This window comes from Sylvia atricapilla, chromosome Z (genome assembly GCF_009819655.1).
Source record: "Sylvia atricapilla isolate bSylAtr1 chromosome Z, bSylAtr1.pri, whole genome shotgun sequence".
NCBI lineage: Eukaryota > Metazoa > Chordata > Aves > Passeriformes > Sylviidae > Sylvia > Sylvia atricapilla.
Window position 1 is genome coordinate 41,715,840 of NC_089174.1, and position 19,647 is coordinate 41,735,486.

The 19,647-nt window shown below is 35.3% G+C and overlaps 1 protein-coding gene across 1 annotated transcript in view; it reads right to left on the reverse strand.

Annotated features, from left to right (window-relative positions):
- The window catches only part of ADAMTS19 (ADAM metallopeptidase with thrombospondin type 1 motif 19), a 128,330-nt gene that overhangs the window by 55,527 nt on the left and 53,156 nt on the right, over nucleotides 1-19,647 (reverse strand). Inside the window, exon 7 of the mRNA XM_066339562.1 lies at nucleotides 7,634-7,739. Within this exon, the coding sequence (XP_066195659.1) occupies nucleotides 7,634-7,739 (106 nt within the window). The remainder of the gene's footprint in view (nucleotides 1-7,633; nucleotides 7,740-19,647) is intronic.

Genomic DNA, 19,647 nt, shown 5'->3' on the forward strand with positions numbered 1-19,647 from the left:
TCAGTTTTTGTATTAACAAGAAGTATTGACATAATCTTTTGCCAATTTTTTCGCAGATATTGTAAATGTATCAGACTATCAATTAAGCCTTTGCATCCTGTAGGATGTTTTTCAGTCACTAACTGTTTAGTTTACAACTGTTATTCTGAGAAAAATCTAACATAAATCCGTTCTGGAACAGTATAGCCTGGCAGAAACATGACTCTTATTACCATGACAGAGAAAGAATTGACTAATCTTATTTCATGTAAAAAAAATCATCACATCTTTTTGGGTTACTACATTGCTGACGCAGTACTTCTTCCCTGTCTCAGTGCTTCATTTCTTCCTGAGCTGTTTCTTCAGCTGTCTTACTACCAGCAAAAGGTTGCTGATGCTTTATTTCTGCCTGGCATTGCAGTGATGTGTTGTGATGCACAAAGATCTTTCTATGATTAGAACTGAACCAAAAAAACTAAATTCTTTTTCCTAGTTTTTAATACCAGAAACATTTTGAGTACAAATAAACAGAAATGCAAAGTATGTAATAGACTTGTTTTTTGTCATCTTTAATTTTAAATGTATTTTGTTGTACAATTTTCAGGCTACTGAAGTTTGGAATGATCTACCCATGTGGCCATTAAGGTCCTACGCTGATTTAAGTCAGCATAAGTATATGACCGTGTAACAAAAATGTCTACTTTTGTATGGATACTGGCGAAAAAGAGACTATTGATTTTTAAATAACTTATCCATTAAAGCATGAAAAATTAATATCATATAATCTCAAGGACTTGAAAGGTTGAACATCTAATATATATATATATATCAAATATATATATATATATACACTTTGAACTACATTAAAGTAGTAAGAAAAAAAATCCTTTCAAGACTACTCAGTGCACTGTCCATTTAACTGCAATAGAACAGTTACTTTATGCATATTTTTTCTGACCTATGAGGAAAATGATGGAATAACTAGGGTGATTTTGTTAATAATTTTTGAAATAGAGAATATGTAATGCTGAAATGCAACACAAAGCTAAAGCCTCCTAATATTTTTTATTGATAAATAAGTATCATGGAAAAAGGAAATCATGTTACCTTCCTTGAGAGTAATTTAAAAAAAAGTAGTTTCTTATTAAACAAACACTATGCCTTACAGATAAATTTCCTTGTAAAGTTTCCAGTTTTTAAAAAATAAGAAAATATCACAGACAGTAAAAATGATATAAAAATAATCTAAAAATAAGAGAATCATGGGGTCATAGAACGGTTTGGGTTGGAAGGGACATTATAGAGATCATCTAGTTCCAAACCCACTGCCACAGACAGAGAACCTTCCACTAGAACAGCTTGTGCTCAGAATGCCAGCCAGCTTGGTCTTGATCAACTCAACATGGGGAGCGCACAACCTTTCTGGACAACCTGTTCAGCGCCTCTACTACTCTAACAGTAAAAAATTTGTTCCTGAAATCCAGTCTTAATCTACTTGTTCAGTTTAAAGCCATTCCCCCTTGTCCTGTCACTATATGTCCTTATAAAAGGCCCCTCCCTCTCCAGCTCTACTGCTGGTCTCCTTTAAGTACCAAAAGGGGCCATAGGGTCCCTCCAGAGCCTTCTCTTTTCCAGGCATGTCCATGTTTTATGTGGCTGTGCACAAAAAGCAGGGAATTACAGCCATTTCTGTGTAAATCTGTAATGACACAAATATGTGTATGAGAAAGATGATTGCCTGTATCTGTTGTGCATGTATTTTTAAAATCACTACAAAGCTCAATTTTTCAAACAGTACCTGTGCTTTTCAAACAGTTTTACCCAAAGTTAGACTCCCATCTCTACACTTCAGTTAACTTTGATTTGAACAGAAAACTCAGTGGTGATGAAAACCAGACACAACAGTCAAAGCTCAATATCTCTGATAGTACCTACAGATAGATTAATATCCACTTCTATGTATCTTGGATTGAGAAATACAGCTTTAGACGATTGGGAAAAAGTTACATAAAAATTTAAGAAAGAAACAATCAGAGGGAAATCAGAGACTCTGAAGCTGGAGTAAAGACACAATGACAAGAATTTCCCCTGCGCCTTCCATCCAATACCCTAATAGCCTACAGGGTTGTATGGGAGAGAAAAGGAAGCAGGATTATGTGGAGATAGGTAACCAGCACAGCCTCCACTGACACTGGGGGACCCATGATAACCTGAGTGAGGATGCTGGGAAGCAGAAGCTCTGAGAGAACGGGACTCCAGAGTGATATTATGGCCACTCCCAAATAAAGCTTAATTATCAATGGAATAATTATCTTAACATGCCATTTCAATACATGCCCCTTTTTTGCTTTCTGATTTATTTTAAAAAAATAAAACCTCAACAAACTCATCCTGCTTTCCAGAATCTAAAATAAATATCATCAAATAATTACTCAAGTATGAGCAGTACAATGTGCTGCAAGGCTAGAAGGTAACTAATGCAAGTAGAAAAGTCCTAAGGAAGCAGGTAATTTCAGCAGTACGATTCAAATCATGGCTTGTTCATCTGAACATTTTCAGAAATGAAGTCTATTCAGTTAATACAGCTACCAACAATTACAGTCCTAATACTGATGCATTTCAAAAGCAAGCTAGTCTTTTCATGAGTCAGTAGGAACTACAAACTCTATCTTTGTGATCTGTCCCAGAAAAGGGGAAGGTACATGGAAGAGGAGGAACTCTTTCATTATGCATAAGAAATCATTCATAAGCTGCTGTCCCTGCTGACCAAATACACAGAGAGTTTTCTCTATTTTTTTTGCAAGTGAATCCCTTAGTCCCTCTCCTGGTGAAGGTAACCTTTGAGAAATTCTTAGTAACAGGTAAGAGACTCAAAATCTTTACTTGGTTTACTCCACAGATACATATTCAGGAAAGAGAAAAACAATGCACTAACCTGTTAAACCACTCTACCCTTCTTTCTTAAGATACGAAAGTCATTAAAATGTGAACAGTGGGTGGTCTACCTGCATATCCACTCAGTTATAAAGTAAGCTTTCATTCCTCAGTAAGGCAGTGAAACAATGAGGGAACAAAATAAATGCTAAACAAGTACTTTGAACATCCAAGACCACAAGTCACATGTCAAATGTTTTAATTTACTGATCCTCACTAAAATTGAGGTAACTGTTCACTGTTCCATCAGCAGAGGTGACCACTACTGCTCCTGAAATTTTCATTATATTAGATGATTCTAAAGTTATAAGGAGGTCATCCACCAAATCTAATTAATAATTTTTCTTTCCAGAAATCTTGTCCCTCCTTAAAAACAAGTTCAGTTGTATAATTTTACTTTAACTTTATAAATATCCAAATAGCTCTTTTTTTCAGTTACTTTAATGATATTCCTTATTTCATATTACTAACACATTCACAAAGATTGGTAAACCCTTACTTTTATAACTCTTATGGATTTTACTGTGTTCTGTGATTATATTTTGGACAGTAATAAGAAAAACACGGTGAGTAACTGGCTCTCCATTAGCATTTCCTTATGGTCCATTTAAAGCTCTCATCCAGTTCCACAGGATTTCATACAATTTTCTAATATATTCACAAAAAATATATTTGCTTTTTGCTTATAAACTACTAAATAGGTGATTCAGAAATTCCACAGACTCCTTGTTCAGCATTAAAAAATAAGTGGTAGAATATCCTGAATTTTAGTAACAGTTATATTTCAAAAAATGCTTGTCAGGAGAAGAATGCAGATCTGTATAAAATTAATTCAGAAAAATTCCACCAGTCTCTTTTTAAGTATCCAAGACAACTTCTGAATTACATTTAGAGCTTTTAATAATTTTCAATTAATGTATTTTGAGATGCAGAAATTTACAACCAGTCTTTATTTCTCACCCTTCAAAAGGAGTCGTAGCATTCAAGCAAAATCACATGAAGGTTGTTAACCTCAATAACAGCAATTGTCACTCTTCTCTCTGTTCTTCACACAGAGATAATATATTTTAATTAACTGTTAGTTTTTAATCAATTGTTAGTTTTTACTTTGTAATGTGACCTCATTTCTTAATTCCCTAATTGCCGAGTAAATTTATTTTAATAAACAGAATATGTTTAATAAACCAGATCTTTTAATGTGATACAATTTTAATGACTGATTACACAGACAGAACTCAAAAATCAACTGTTGACTTACATTAATTTTCAATGTCATTAAAATATCATCTGCATTCAGATACACCAGGCTACAACAAAGATACTTCATACTGCAAAGTCAGGTGTAGTCTACCATTGTACTTAATTGAGAAAATGTCTCTTTTAACAAAAAAACCAAAACCAAAAATAAAACAAGCAAACAAACAAAAATCACCCCCAAAAAACCCCAACAAAAACAAAAACCAGCACTTCATAAACTCCATGTATCGGAATGTATTAAATGTAGTATTGATATATATATCTCAATATAAATTCCCTTCTCCCAGGCAAGTGCCCATGGCCTCAAGCTGTGCTGGGGAGGTTCAAGTTGGATATCAGGAAAAATTTCTTCAATGAAAGGAACACATCAGAACCTTATGTTCATCAATACAATGACAACTGGTAATGTCTTTGTTTGTATATGCTCTCAGAAAACGAAAATCAACAGCATTTATATTGCAAAAGTTTTGAATCTATTTGTACGACACTTTATGGCAAGAATAATATTGTACAGAAGGGGAAAAGGTTGTTTTTCTTCTTTATCCTTCATGAAGCAAAGTCTTTGAGAAAGCTTTTGGCTCTATGCTGCTGAACTAGACTCTTCACAAGAGCAACTAGAATGGTTAAAGATATTACATACAAAAAAAAAACCCAAGGTAGTAGTTAAATGACCTCAAGATTCAAAAAGACCTAGGGAAAAATTTCTAGAAAAGATGTGTTGAAAGAACTATTTATGACTGGTCTATACGATGAGCATTTAATCTCTGCTTCTGAGGCAGTTAAAAATGAGCAAGACAAATCTCTGTAAGAGATAATTGAGATACTTTTGAATCTGCTCAAGTCCTTTCCAATAGGATCCATATTCAAATGCTTGTCTTCAAACATTTTTATACTGTCTCTTCACAAAGGTTCAACTACTTATAGTTCCCTCTATGCAACTACTAGGGCCTGGCTGGCAAACAGAGACATTCATGCAGAAAAAACATATGTCTCTAAAATGTCACTTTATGCTCCACGGTACAGGACCAATCTATTTCAGATTGTGACAGCTGAAAACTGACTCCATCATGAAGCACGGATATATGCCTCTATGCCTAGCATCTTTTGCACTAGGAGATGCTTCATTTTGTTTGTTGGCTTTTTGGTTTTTTGGAGTTTTTTCTTTCTGTGGCAGCTGCTCTGATATCTCTGGCTACCTATTCTTTAATTTTTGTGGTAGTCCTAAAAATTATGTGATTAGTTAGAAGCCTTCATTAGTTTGAAGATTTTTTGGTTCAATTAGGTTCAATTAACATCCTGCCTTTTAGACTGACATGCAATTTGATTTATTTTTTATTTCCACTTCTTAAGAATACCTACTACATCATACAGAGAGAATTGTGAAGATGTCTCTAAGGACATCTCAATGTCCACATTCTGTGAAGATATGATGATTGGGATACCATCACAATTTGTTTTTCCAAGTTTATCTGAATTAGTATCAAAGAATTTGAAAGCTCAAAAATTTTATATGTAGCCTTGTAACTTTTTTTCCCCCAGGATTTATGTATCAGCAATGTAAGTTTCATGTTCCTGTAGGAAGATCATGCAAATTTCTTTCTCCTTCACAGTCCAACAGCAACGAAAAGCCATGAAGATATTCTAAGTTCACAACAAATTTAGCACCATTTACAGAGCCTGACCTGTGCTGCAGTCTTGGAAGAACTGCTAGCAGCAGTGAGCTTCCCTGTCTACCTTGTTTTGTGTACTGCTTGGCATCTAGAACACCTTAGGAAGTCAAAGAGAGGTTTGACTGTCTGCTGGAAGACAAAAACTTTACCACTATGTAACCACATGAACTTTTTAAGATCAGTATCCCACATTTGCAAATTTGCTATTGCACAACCAACACACCACCCATAACTTTGCAAGAATTTTACATATCACCATTTTTCAGGGAGCGGTAGATGTTATATTTCTTACTGATTGAGATGTCTCTTTTTTCAAATACAGTAATTTTGCAGCAAAGGCTTCTATTCTCTAAAAATATTTATGTTGTGCTGGGCATAATGCAGCATTTATATCTGTTATTAACATACCTGTCTCAAACAATTTTTCAATTTACTCTACCAGTGAACTTATCTGCAGATAATATTCAGTGATTGTTTCTTTCCTCTTATTCTTGGTTTACTGTCATAGGAATAAATTTACAGTAAATAATTCTTCCTCTACCCATTCCCTCTTCTAACACCAGCAAACACTACAGCAAAAAATAGAAATAGAATTTTATGTAGCTACAAAACACCAATAAGTATTCCTATTTAGGTCTTTCCTTTATTGCAACTATCATGCAAGCAGACTAGCTTGTATTAACTGGGAGTTTTTTTCCTGCAGTTATGAAAATGCAGAAAAAGAGAAAAACCAGAAAAGATCAATTTCATGCAGCAACTTAAACTCATGTCAATCTTTAAATAATTGCTCTGTATTTGCTTCTTTTGCATCCAGAAAAAAAGTCAATACAAATATTTTAATTTTTTTTCTTGCAATTAACTTCATGTTTCACTATTAGATGTTAGGATCTCCATTCTCAAAAATCTTTGACCAAATTTAAACCAAGTCACTTTTAATTCAAAGTGTTTGTTCCAAGATTCTTAACCACACATTTAGCAAAACATCCCTCTGTGTTGTCGCTCTGAAACTGACATCATAATACAAATACATAGATATCTGGCACAGAACACTGTAGAACAGAGAAATACATACCTTTTATTTCCATTAAAAATAAGACATTTACTATTCCTTTTTCTTTATGAAGCAAAGCCAAGAATGAAGTTCAACTCTTCTTAACAGATTTTATTATTGCAAAATAAGAACTTTTCACTTTGGGTTAAAATATTTTACTTTGAATGAGTAAAAACATTCTGCTCAACTGTGAAAGACAGTTAACTTCATCTTCATTTTGCCATCCTTTTCTTCTTCTAAGATGAAAAATAATATTAATGTTGCAATGACCAATGACTATTCTACACTTTAATGGGATCTATCCTGAGAAAGCCAAATTAAATAAGGGCTCTTCCAACTTATGATCTCATTAAAATGTTTGTTGGCAGCAATTGTTAGAGTTGGATCTGTTACACACTACCATAGTCAACAAAGAAAGAACATCTTGGGGCACCTGTTTTTCTGTAGACAATGGCAGCCTTTCCAGTTAATCTATTTATATAGATTTTTATCACTATTCTATAAAGGTTTTTTTATTACTTCAAGTTGTAAACATTTTCTTAAGCTACATACCATATATCAGTACATGTTATTGTTAATGTTATTGTTATTGTTATCAGAAACATTATTTTCTGAATTTTTATTTAATTTAAATCCCCTCCTTATAGAAAGAAAGGAAAAATTGAAGTATACAATCAAATTAGTTAAAATCATGTTAGTATTACATGCAAATGAATACAGGCTTTAATATCCACATACTTACTTGTGACCCATTTCATGGGCAATTGTAAAAGCCAGATTCAGACCATTGTCCTCTGCAATTATGCATTTTCGTTTTTCACTGCACATTCCACTCAGGTATGCTATACCTAGGAAACACAACCACCACATTTAATTATTTTTTGTTATTACTAATTGTATATATTACAGCATGATTAGACCCAAACAAAACTGAAACCTTGTTGTGGTCAGAGCCATCCAAGTATATAAAGAGATGTCTGACAAAGGTTTACTTACTCAATTTGCAACCAGTGGTAATATTACCTCACAGTAATGATTACATGGACTGCAATATACAGGAAATGCACCCTGTAAAAGCATTGCTCAGTACCTTAATGAGATGTGATACAACACATATATGAATGTCAGTACTGCCGTAAAGGAAAATAAACATCTACAACAATAGGGCACAAGTTTGAACAGGTATTTCCTCTGACAGACTTAGAAGAGCAGAGTGCAAAGCACAGAGCTTGCGCCCCTACATTTATCACTGCTGAGTACTCATAAAGTGTTCCACATGCTAGTGGTTTTTAAACATGTTTAGAAGAGTCAGATATCCCAGAAGAGATCATAGGAGACTGCAACCTGTCAAACACATTTACTGTAGAGGCTGTAATGCCTTTACTGCATAATACCTTAGTTTTCAAAAAACTGTATGAAGCCTTAATGGTAGGGTTGTGAGTTCAAGTTCAGCTTCTTAAAAGTTGAGTGTCTGTAACTGTAAAAGCTTAAAGAATGTGAAGCTTAATTTGAGTAATGGTAAATTTTTCAGACCACAAACACATTTAGCAGGGATGACTGTCACTGCTCGTCGTTTGAAAATTTGGAGTAAGCAATCAAAACACTGTTTCAAGTGTTTGGCCTTCTTCCCAGGAACTTCTTTTCAATGGAATGGTGCCCTCCAATTCAGCATGTTTGCTGGATATTTCCATGTAAAGGTCAAATTTGAAATGTTTGACAGTATTTGAAATTTAGTTATAATTATCATTCCAAGTTAATAAGATAAGTCATTCTTCTTACATCCAAGTATCTGTCAGTCTGTGAGCACAATGCTTCATCCACAAGTAGTAGTAACCCCACCAGTATTCTGCCAACTTTTGAGTGTTGCCCTCAAAAGAACTGGCTAAAAGCTTTTGGGCAGAACTTTTGAGAAAAAATGTTATCCAGGACTAAACAAAACAATGACAAATTAAATTTGAACAAGGCAGAGTACTTCAACTTTTACTATTTGTTTTCAAAATAGGGAATAGCTATCTGGGTTACAAATGAAAAAGCAAAATTTGGTCAAAGAAAAAAATATAGTCCTTCAAAAGAGACCTCATGCTAAATGTAGGTATCACTTACTCTAACTTGAATAAAAATCAGAGAAGAAATGCTGTGAAATGTAATGGTTTATTTCAAAAATGTTATGCTGAAATAAAAACAAGCATATTTCTAAAATCATTTTGTGCCTTGTAGTTCCACAATTATACCCATCTTCTATTAGGATTTGTTGTCCAAACAGAAAAAGATAGACTTTTAAGGCTGGAGGCTGTAGTACAGCTGGTAACAACACCAAAAGAAGTGAACATCAGAATCTTGACTTCAGCCATTATCAATGGACTTAAACATTGGTCCAACAAATTAGAAAAATCACTCTTGCCATAGGCAAAACCCAGTACTGCTTTTTGAAGGGCTGGGAGCAATCCTCCATTATAATGCAAAACATCCATAAATACTTTTCTTGCTGCGTTGGTTTTGGCTGTGGTAGGTTAATTGCTCTCACAGTACTGGTAAGGAACTATATTTTGGGTTTGTGTGAAAGCGCTGAGAGTAACCCAGGGAGGTGCTACTTGCTGCTGAGCAGTTGTTACACAGATTCAAGGCCTCTCCTCTTCCTGGCACCACCTCACCACCAAAAGAGCTGGGGCTGGGCAAGACACTGGCAAGGGCACAGCCAGAACAGATGACCCCAGCTGAGCAGGATTTTCATACCCTGTAGCATTGCAGTCAGCAAAAAGACTAGGCAGGATACTGCCAGCAGGCTGATGTTCAGGGACTGGCCAGGCTTTATCATTGTTACTGTTAATTTATTTCAATTAGGAAACTATTAATATCTGAACATATTGTTTTTCTCACTCTTATCCTTGCAATTGTCTCCTCCCATTTCACTGTGTGGGGAGGGAGCAAGCAGCTCTGTGGTGTATAGTTGCCATCTGGAGCTCAGTCATGACAGTGTCGATGGCTAGTCTCAGTTGCACCAAACTTACTTGCTGAAATCTACAGAAAGGGAATTCCCAAACCTCCCTCTTCCTGATGATGCTCAGTACTAATAGAAAACTGCGTGATAATCTCTAGGTTTCTCAAGGGAGAAGGAGTACCCTAACCTTCCTCTGACCTCTAAAATAGCAGGTTTTCCATGCAACAATATGAGTACTACCAGTTGCTGTCCACTATTCTAATTGCCTCCCCTCCACACATACACACATTTACTACTAAATTACAAACGTTTTGAGTTTCACAACTATTCTGCAATAGAGGCAGTCAGCATTACTAGGAATTTTCAGTAATACTCATATATTGATCATATAATATTCATATAATATTCAAGTAACGCTCATTCATATCCTCATAGATGACAGATGTTTTCATACTTGGAATTCTTTGAAGAAAATTGATTATGCTTGAACTTTTTAAGTTTGGCAGACAAAACATAAGATGTAAATTTCATTGAGATTAGATTAAATTGCTGATTCTAGAAATGTCTGAAAGCATCAAAAGCAATTAATTCTTTATGACCTCTCCTATTAAACAAATTCAACCTCATATGTGCAAGCCACACTGAACAGCACTTATTGAGCGTGAATCAGACAGCTACTAGCTGTGAACTAGTCTCATGTCTTTGATTATGAATTTCACATGTAGTGACAAAGAAACTGACTTCAGTAAGCAGCTCCTCTTGACTGTGCATTAGGTAAGAGATAGAATTTTTTCTTTAAATATATTTATGCTCACTGCAGCTTCCTGTGGTTTATTAACAGAGCTGGAACTGTTCCAAGGTTAAATCCACATTTTAAAGAAAAATATAAAAAAAACAAAACCAAGAACAAAACCAAAACAAAACCAAGAACAAAACCAAAACCAAAAAATACAACCAAGGAAAAAACCCACCCGTAAACAACGACAACAAAAAATCAATGAACAATTGCTCCCTTGTTATGATTAAGATATTCCAAGTGAACCCCATAGCCTCAACTGCCCTGGGTTGTAGTTTAGGATGTATTCTATCACCATCTTCAGTTAATGGCCCATCAATGCCTTGTGCATGACTCTCTTTAATGGGCCATCAAGGACCTCCTGTAGGACTCCGCATCCCACTGTGAGATGCTCCGCCCATGGGGAGGAGCCAAACATTCTCACCTGGATATAAACTGGGATTTGGGACAGTAGAAGCAGCCCTCATCCACTGGATTTCCAGAGGACCAGAGCTACCAGACCTTTCTATGAGATCACTGCTTCAGGAAGACCACCTTGTCTGGACTGTTTCCATCACCCTGATCAGGTTGTATTCTGACTCTGTCAGTGGTTTTTCTTTTTGTATTTATTTTATTTTATTTTCCTTTTCTTCTCATTAAATTTTATTTCTGTCTTAGAGCCTCTTACTTGGTTTGTTTTCAAACCACAACAGGACTTTAAAAATAGACTTAATATTCTGGAAGACTCATTACCCAAATTACTTACTTATCCCACTTAAATTTCTTTTCCTCTGAACTTCCTTGGTTTCACAACACAATAAAGCTTTTTTTGTCATGGTATTAGCTATGTGTTTATTCAGAACTTCCAATAGAATGATCTTCATTTGAATTATCAGCAGTGCACAAAACTCACAAGCCACTACAATTGAAACATAATTTAATGCCCAAATACATCTGGCTTTTTATCTACAAATAAATATTTTAGAGTAAAAATAATTTTAAAAAATATTAAAAATTAACTGGAAAATCAATGAGCTTGTCAGCATAAAAATATTATTTGAGTGCACTTGATTACTAATCTAAGAAACTGAGTTTTTAGCAGACCAGATGCTTTTCTTGAAAAGCAGGAGGAAAAAGGTTTTCCACTGAGCTCACACTTCAGAGTGTAACTAGCACCAGCTGATCTGAAGATAGTCACAAGTGACTTCTAGGAAAAACAAGTTTTGTCATTTGTCTGTGAATCAGTAGCTCTTAACCACGGTAGTAATCAAAACAAGACAATTAACAATCAGAAATCTCAAATACAAAATGCAAAGCCCAGGAATATTTATTTTTCTTTTTTAAAGGGAGAGATACAAGAGTGAGGTCAAATATACCTATACACGTGTGTGTGCTGTATCTTCACAAACACGTATCACTGCAAGACATTAGAAAAAATAATGGCATACAACAAAGTAAGCTTCTTTTGCATTACTGCCAAATGTAACATAAATTTTATTTGTGTTTTTTGTTATTTTATGATTTATGCCCATCTTACAAAATCCATGTTTTCAGGAGAACATCAATAACTACACTAACTTATATGTACTAAGAAGTATGTCATTTTGTGTTTCAGAATAGACTATTAAGCTTTTTCTTACACCTTGAAATAAACTGCTGCACTTAAATCCTTAGAGCAGGGAAAAAGACTAAAACTGGAGAGTGAGTATGTATGCCATAATCACAAAAACAAGATCTGAATGTGTGTTAACACAGTTTTAGGTTCTTAGCTCTTGCAATGTCTGAAGAGTCCACAGGCCTCTAAGATGCTGTTATGGGGATGGGATGGCAAAAGTGCCGGAATATACTAATTTTCTTCTAAAATGCAGCTCACATGGAAAATATTTTTTCCAAGATGAATACACAGAGGAGATAGTAAGTAAATTTTCCCCACTGCCCATTCCTGGCCTTTGATGACAAGTGATGTGGGGATGCCCTGAGCTAAAGGCTAGTTGCATCAATACTGCCAACTTTAACAGTCAGCAAAGTACTTATTCTCTGAATCTGGTTATTCCTTCTTACCTGCATCTACCTGGGTCCATAAAATGTCATGGCAAATAACTCCAGAGTGTAGTTGCCTACAACATTACATATTTCTTTTTATATGAGGATTGCAGAGGGGGTATTCTAACCCAAATACAAAGCTCTATTCATCTATTCAAAGTCATTCATGCACTTCTAGATCTCTATCAGCAATTGCAATGATCAGTTGAGAAGACCTAGTGAATTTAGCAAGTCCCCCAGCAGAGGCCATTTACATGGATTTGTCATCTCGTGTCCCACTGCATGCTTTCCTTACTCTTCCTCTACTACAGTCTTTCAGACAAAAGTGGTTATAGTCAAAAGGAATATTGTACCATGGGTTAACAGAAGACCAATAGAATTGTTTTTCTGTGGTTTTCTGTTTTTTCCTAGTTAGTCCTAACATTCAGCTTACTCAGCTGATCATGAGGACCAGTGGTATCCTGGGTACACTGGGAAGAACATTTCCAGAAGGCTGAATGAGGTGATCCTGCCCCTCTACTCAGCTCTAGTGTGGCCACATCTGGAGTGCCATGTGCAGTTCTGGGCCACAAGAAAGACAAGGACCTACTGCAGAGAGTCCAGAGGAGGTGGCTTGTGATCTGGAGCACCTCTCTTATGAGGAGACACTGAAGGATCTGGGCCAGTTTAGACCAGAGAAGACTGAGAGAGGCTCTCATTAGTGAATATAAATATCTCAGAGGCAGGTACCAAGAGGATGGTACCAGACTCTTTTCCATGGTGCCCAGTGACAGGACAAGGAACAATAGCCATAACAAAAATACAAGTAATTCCACTTCAACATGAGGAACAACTTCTTTACATTGAGGATGTCATAGCACTGGAACAGGCTGCACAGAGAGATCATGGAGTCTCCTGCTCTGGAGACATTCAAACCCACCTCCTGTAGGTGAACCTGCTTTTGCAGGGGGATTGGACTGAAAGATCTCCAGAAGTCCCTTCCAATCCAGCAGTTATGAGTATTTCAGAGAACTGGCCCTTACCATTCTCTGATCTCTTTTCTCAGTGGCAGCAAAGCCCATGACTTCACACATACAGGATAAAGACTAGTGTTTTTCTTAATATGCATTACTTTGTCTATACTTTCATCTTGTCTTTCAATTCCTTTTCATTACCTTGACATCTGTGAACAATTCTTTTTGTCAGTTTTACACTAGCTATCTAGATTGCTTCAAACCATATGAAAGCATATGCAGGCTACCACTATTCCAAATAGTTTATGAAGCAAGGCATCTCTGAACTCCAGAATACTTTCTTCTAGTATAAAAACTGACAAATAATTCCCATGTCCTCTTTTTCAACTTATGAGCCATATATAGAAAATCCTTTAAAATGTAAAGGAAAATAGTTAATGTCATAACACACTGTAACATAGTCACTGACTACCAACAGTATACTTTTAAAATCTTTTAATTGCCTCTTTTGTTTTTAAAGGCAACATCACCAAGTGGAAAACTTGCTCACAAAAATATCCATGAACAGGAAAAGATACAGATGGAAAATAAAACTGCACAGTGTTAAATGCAAAGCAGAAAGTCATAAATTTGAGAAAGTCACAACTTCCTTTTCTCCTCATTTAACCTTCTTTCTGTAATCTGGAAAGAGGAAAAAAAAAACCAACCCAATTTGAATAGTTTGCATATAATTATTGTTGAAGAGGTCCTAAATGATTCTACTTGGGAGAAAATATGAAAAATTGAATATGAAGTTTTATACAACAAAAATCTTTGCTTCATATTTACTCATACTATGAACATGAAAGAAAAAAATGTAACCTTTCTAAGAAGTAACTCAATCTTCTAAGAAATTGAAATCATTTACTTTAACTTCCTCATAGCATAATTTTCATGAGCAACTTTTCTAGATGTTTGTTTTACATGGCATAGAAAATTAATAAGAACCTTGATTTAAATTTATAAATTAAATACTTGGACAGAAGTAGGAACACCTATTTTTAGGACCTACACTACAAAGGCTTTCAGTCCTTAAATTACCTGGGTAAATTATAGGAGTGCCTTATGAAACCTTCATGGAACTGCTGTATGCAATCAAATAAGATGTAACTTTGAAGACACCTCACTTACTTGGAAACAAATCTGAATGAAGCTCACCTAATAAAGGTAAAGTTTGTTACTTAAAGAGCCAGCAATAGGCTTCAAGCTTAGGATGAGAAAAGCTCTTATCAAATACATGCCTAAGTAAGTTAAACTTGAGGATATGCTTTTCACTGATGCATTGGACAGACATGACAGATATGTAGCTAACTTTGAGTGATTATCACATGCCCCAGATCATGAGTTTGGGCCTGCTTCCTACCACAAAACTGTGTATGTACACCAACAAAAGCCTTTGTTACTCTACAAAACGGTGAGATGGTGACAGTGAATACTGCAGTACACCACAGGAAGTAATTTTAACAATTCAAATTTGCTTTCTGATTTACAACTTGTTCCACAATTACATTTCTTTTGAAGGTGGGCAATGTGACAATGTTGTTCAATAGTCTTTCAGGCTTTCCCACACAGAACCTAAGGAAAGACTGCTATACGGACCATCACAATGACTGGGAAATACATAAACCAAAGCACAGACTTCCCTTTTACTTCTTTATCTTTGCATACAATATGAGGGCTGCATCTTATTAATTTGACTGTCTCTACACTTCTGTGCATATACATATATTCACTTTTCTTTTTTTTCTCTTTTGATCTTTATTTAGTCCATCTTTCATTTTTCTTTTCAAAACCTGCTTTTCTTAAAGAAACTTGTTTATTAAAAAAAAATTACCTTTTGATTTCTGGTCAGTAAACCTTGAAAAGAGGTGTGGTGGGCAAGGGTGATATACTTATGAAGCTGAGCAAAGAATGTAGGGAATGACTGCCCACAGCTGCTGCAAAGAAAACTGAACCCAAGAGGAACTGGACAGCCAGTTTTAGATAAATGTCTGTATCAGTTCAGTGGAATTACTGTTTGTGGAAATGTTTATCCCTGAGTTAATGACTTCTTAAGTTTGCTGGCCCAGCAAGGGTCAAGTGCATATGTAGCTCAGCCCAAAAGAGAGTATAAAAACTGAATAACTGACAAAATGAACTTTGAACAGAACAATGGGCCTGAGCAAGCTTTAACACACATATTCCTTCCCAGCAGTGGGGGATGCTCAGCATACAACAGTGAGCATGAGGGCCAATAGTGAGAATGAGATTTGTACTATAATCCCACAGTATATTGCAATGGGTACACAGTGGCTTACACTGATTTCAGTATATTTCCATATCATTCTGCTAAATCAAAATCCCATATAACATAAAATGTCTTCAGGTAAGTACATTTTGTTTTAAACATTAAACCCTCCTCATATGGAATACCTAATAAAACTTGGTCATAGAATTCTGACCCTCATGCATTTCATTGCTCCCCACTGAAGGTATTCTTTCAAAGACAGAAGAAAAAGTAATACTGTTCCATACATCATCCTACAGAACTAGCCTTTTCTAAAACATATTCTCTTCCTTGTTGTTTTCAGTGTGAGTCAAGTTCAGTTCAGTTGCTGGAAACTAATCTCATGTCAGAGCACATGGTAGCTCTTGAAACTATCAGGAAGCAAGTGGGACCACTGTGAACATCTGGACCATGTAAGTGGCTATCTGTGTTTAATAGTGCCACACAAAAACTTCATAAAGGAGCTCTTGAAAGTGAAAATTCTCTGTGGAGTTCTTTTAAGAGATAAATCATTCCCCAGATCATTTAAAAATAAATGTCCTACTGCAAAAACAGATAACAGAAAAAAAAGTATTATGAGAGCTGCATTTTTCCTTCTAGAAAACTTTTTTTAGAAATAAAACACCTGATACATGAGAACAAATCTTCCAGTCTTAAACAGCCTGATTAATGTTGGATGACTGATATCTGGTATTTGTACACTCAAAAATCTGTAAGAAATAGAAGGCATTGATTCACTAGGACAAAAATTTAAAGAGAGTTAACTTTAACAAAAAGAGAGAACAAGTTCATTTTCTAGCCCAGTATTATTGTGCAAAATGTTTTTGAGGCTTGTAAACTGCAGTTTCTCCTAGAGTATGACTTTAAAACAGAAAGCAGGAACAAACAGCTTCTAGTCTGAATTCAAAGGGAGATACCTTGGCCAGAGAGGTAAGTAAAATTTTAGTTTGCCAAGCATACCACAGTATAAGAAATCACAGCATGAATACCTGCTACCATTAAGGAAGAGAAACTGACCTCATTTGATGAAGAAAACTCTTTCTAATAATTTGTTACAGCTTTGCTCTCAGATGCTTTCTCGATGCTGACAGTTTTTAAATTACCTTTTTTTAAAAAATTTAATTATTATTTAAACATATTTTTATAGAAATAACATACAGAAAGGTTTGGTCAATTAAAAATACATTAAATGTCTGGAAGACATTAAAACATCCCAATATTTTCTTTTAAGTATTTTTTTTTAAAAGTTTTATCATTTGATATCATGGACCGTGGCTTAAGGAAATAGGAAGTACAGTACACAGAAACAGCATGCTGATGAAAATGCTGATGTAAGAGCAGATTTTAGACTTCCAGGGGAACTATGCAAGGGATTTAAAAGTTACCCTAGTTTTTCAAGATCAATTCTGAAGCAGCCTTTATTTTCAAATGGAAATATGACATCACTTACATAACCTTAAAAAGTTGTCCTGGCCTTAAAACTTGAGTGCATATGTCATTTCAAGATTTAATTTCCTCCATTACTTGCAAACAGAAAAAACAAATAAGCAGAAAATACTTATTGCAGTCCTATTTTAATGCAAATGCTGTATGTTTACAACTCTTTCTTGTCTCTGATTCTGCCTCTAAAAAATCTTGAGCCTCCCCATAAAAAAATGTGATTACTAAAGGTAGTCCTGAAACACAAGATGGTACAATTAGTTTACAGAACTGCTTCCATTGTTGGGCAGTGTGAGTTCCCTTTAATGTATTTTAGAATACTACAAGCCTACAACTCTACACACTTGGATCAAAATATATTAGCATCACAGAGTAAAATATATACTGGAATTAATTTAAAATTATGTCTCTCCATCCAACTGGTGAAAATATTCACCCAGGTGCTTATCTCTCTTCCTGCCTTTCTGACATCTGGGTTTCAGTTCTCACATTCATAAAGTGTGCAGCTGCTAAAGCTGCCTCCATGTTCTGTACATCTCCACACATGGCAACACCTTTGAATTCACCTCCTGTCTCATTCCATTAAATCACTCTTTTCCTGAATATGTTTCCCAGGCTTGTGTAAGTAACATCAATTCCCCTTACCAGTTTGATCTACTCATAATATATCACTGATGCTTTTCCTGATCTTAAAAGAATTACAGCCTTGATACCCTATTAAGCTAACTCTCCTGTAACATGGTTTCTGGTGCCTTCTTCCTGGAACATGGCTGGTACCATCCTCTACGCAACAAACCAGTGTGAAATTGCTCAGGTAATTTTCACCCTGTAATACATTACTTAGACCTGATTTTGTTCCTGAAACAAACCACGAGGAAAACAAGACTGTCTTGCTTCCTTTTGCAACTTATTTTATTACACCAGTGTTATGGAAATGACACTTTGTTTCAGAAATATAAAATTGTTACTTGACACACAGGGCTTCAGCACAGTAAAACATTCCCATATGTTATGCAACCTGAGTGATTCCTATAAAACTTTTCTCATTTTTTTTATGACACAGTCAACTCAAAAGTGACATGCAAGTGATTATTTTACTGTTGCTGAGATCACACTTAAAGAAAATATTCAGGATTTTTTTCCCCATTTATATTTTTTCCCCATTATAAAAAGAGAGGTGCTCTCTCTTTTATGTAAGACAAGGGGCAGCTAGTGGAATTGAAAGAGGTATTAGTCTGGTTTTTCTTTGATTTTTAGCATAGTGTACTACTCTATGGCCAAAGTTTTTGCAGTTTGTGCTATTTAAGATTTTTTTGTGAAACTGTACTTTGTTTCACTAAGAGAAAGATGCACTATAAGAAAGTGACTGATCTTGGGGCTGTTTATAGCAGAAAGTATTAGCACATCTTCTAGGAAATGTGAATTGAATAGGCAGTTGTTTCTTTGTACAGAAAACAAGGACCAGATACAGATGCACAGCTTAGCTAGTATGTTTTGATAAATGAGAACAAATGAAAAGCTATCTTGAGAAGGATCTTCCACTGTATCTCTTTTCAGCTAAAATAATTTGATTTAAAAGTATCATTGTTATCTGCAGATAATTCATCCTGTATTTTGTCAACATTGGTATAACTAAGGCTATGTTGTTCCATGTTGTATTATCACCTGTAATGAAAGCATTTATGCTGCCCCAGTAACAGTCAGTGTTAACTGATCAATGGGACAATCTGATGAGTTTCTTCAAGTCCATGTCTCAATGTTCTTGCAAATGTTTTCAGTGCATAATTTTTTGGAGTCTGTCGGGATGTTTCTCAGGAAGTTCAAATTCAATGAAAGCAAGCTGAATAGATTGAGAGTATCAGGTCTTTCTTCTTTCAGGGTACCCATTGTCCAAAATAACCCTTGCAAAGTCTTCAAGATGCAAGGTAGTTGAGAACTAGAATGCCTCACTAGGCCCTGCTTGGGCAATCAGAGTAAAGGAAGACTTACTTGATATTTTATTCAGTGTAGGGTACTGTCATCCTGAGAACATAAAAACTTCAGTATACACTTAAAACAAACTACAAAAAATCCCCTTGTTGCCACTTAAACATCACAAAAAGGAGCTATAAAATGGATTCAAACTGAAAGTCTTCCCAAAGACATTCAAATGAAGAGTGGGACTTGGCCCTATCCCTCTGTTCTATTCTACTGACATTGGTGAATCACTTTTTCTTGTGTCTTGACAAGTTAGATGCAGTTGAATAGATCATCTGCAGTTCTCTCCAAAAATATGGAGCTCTTTTTGTCTCCTCTTCAGTTA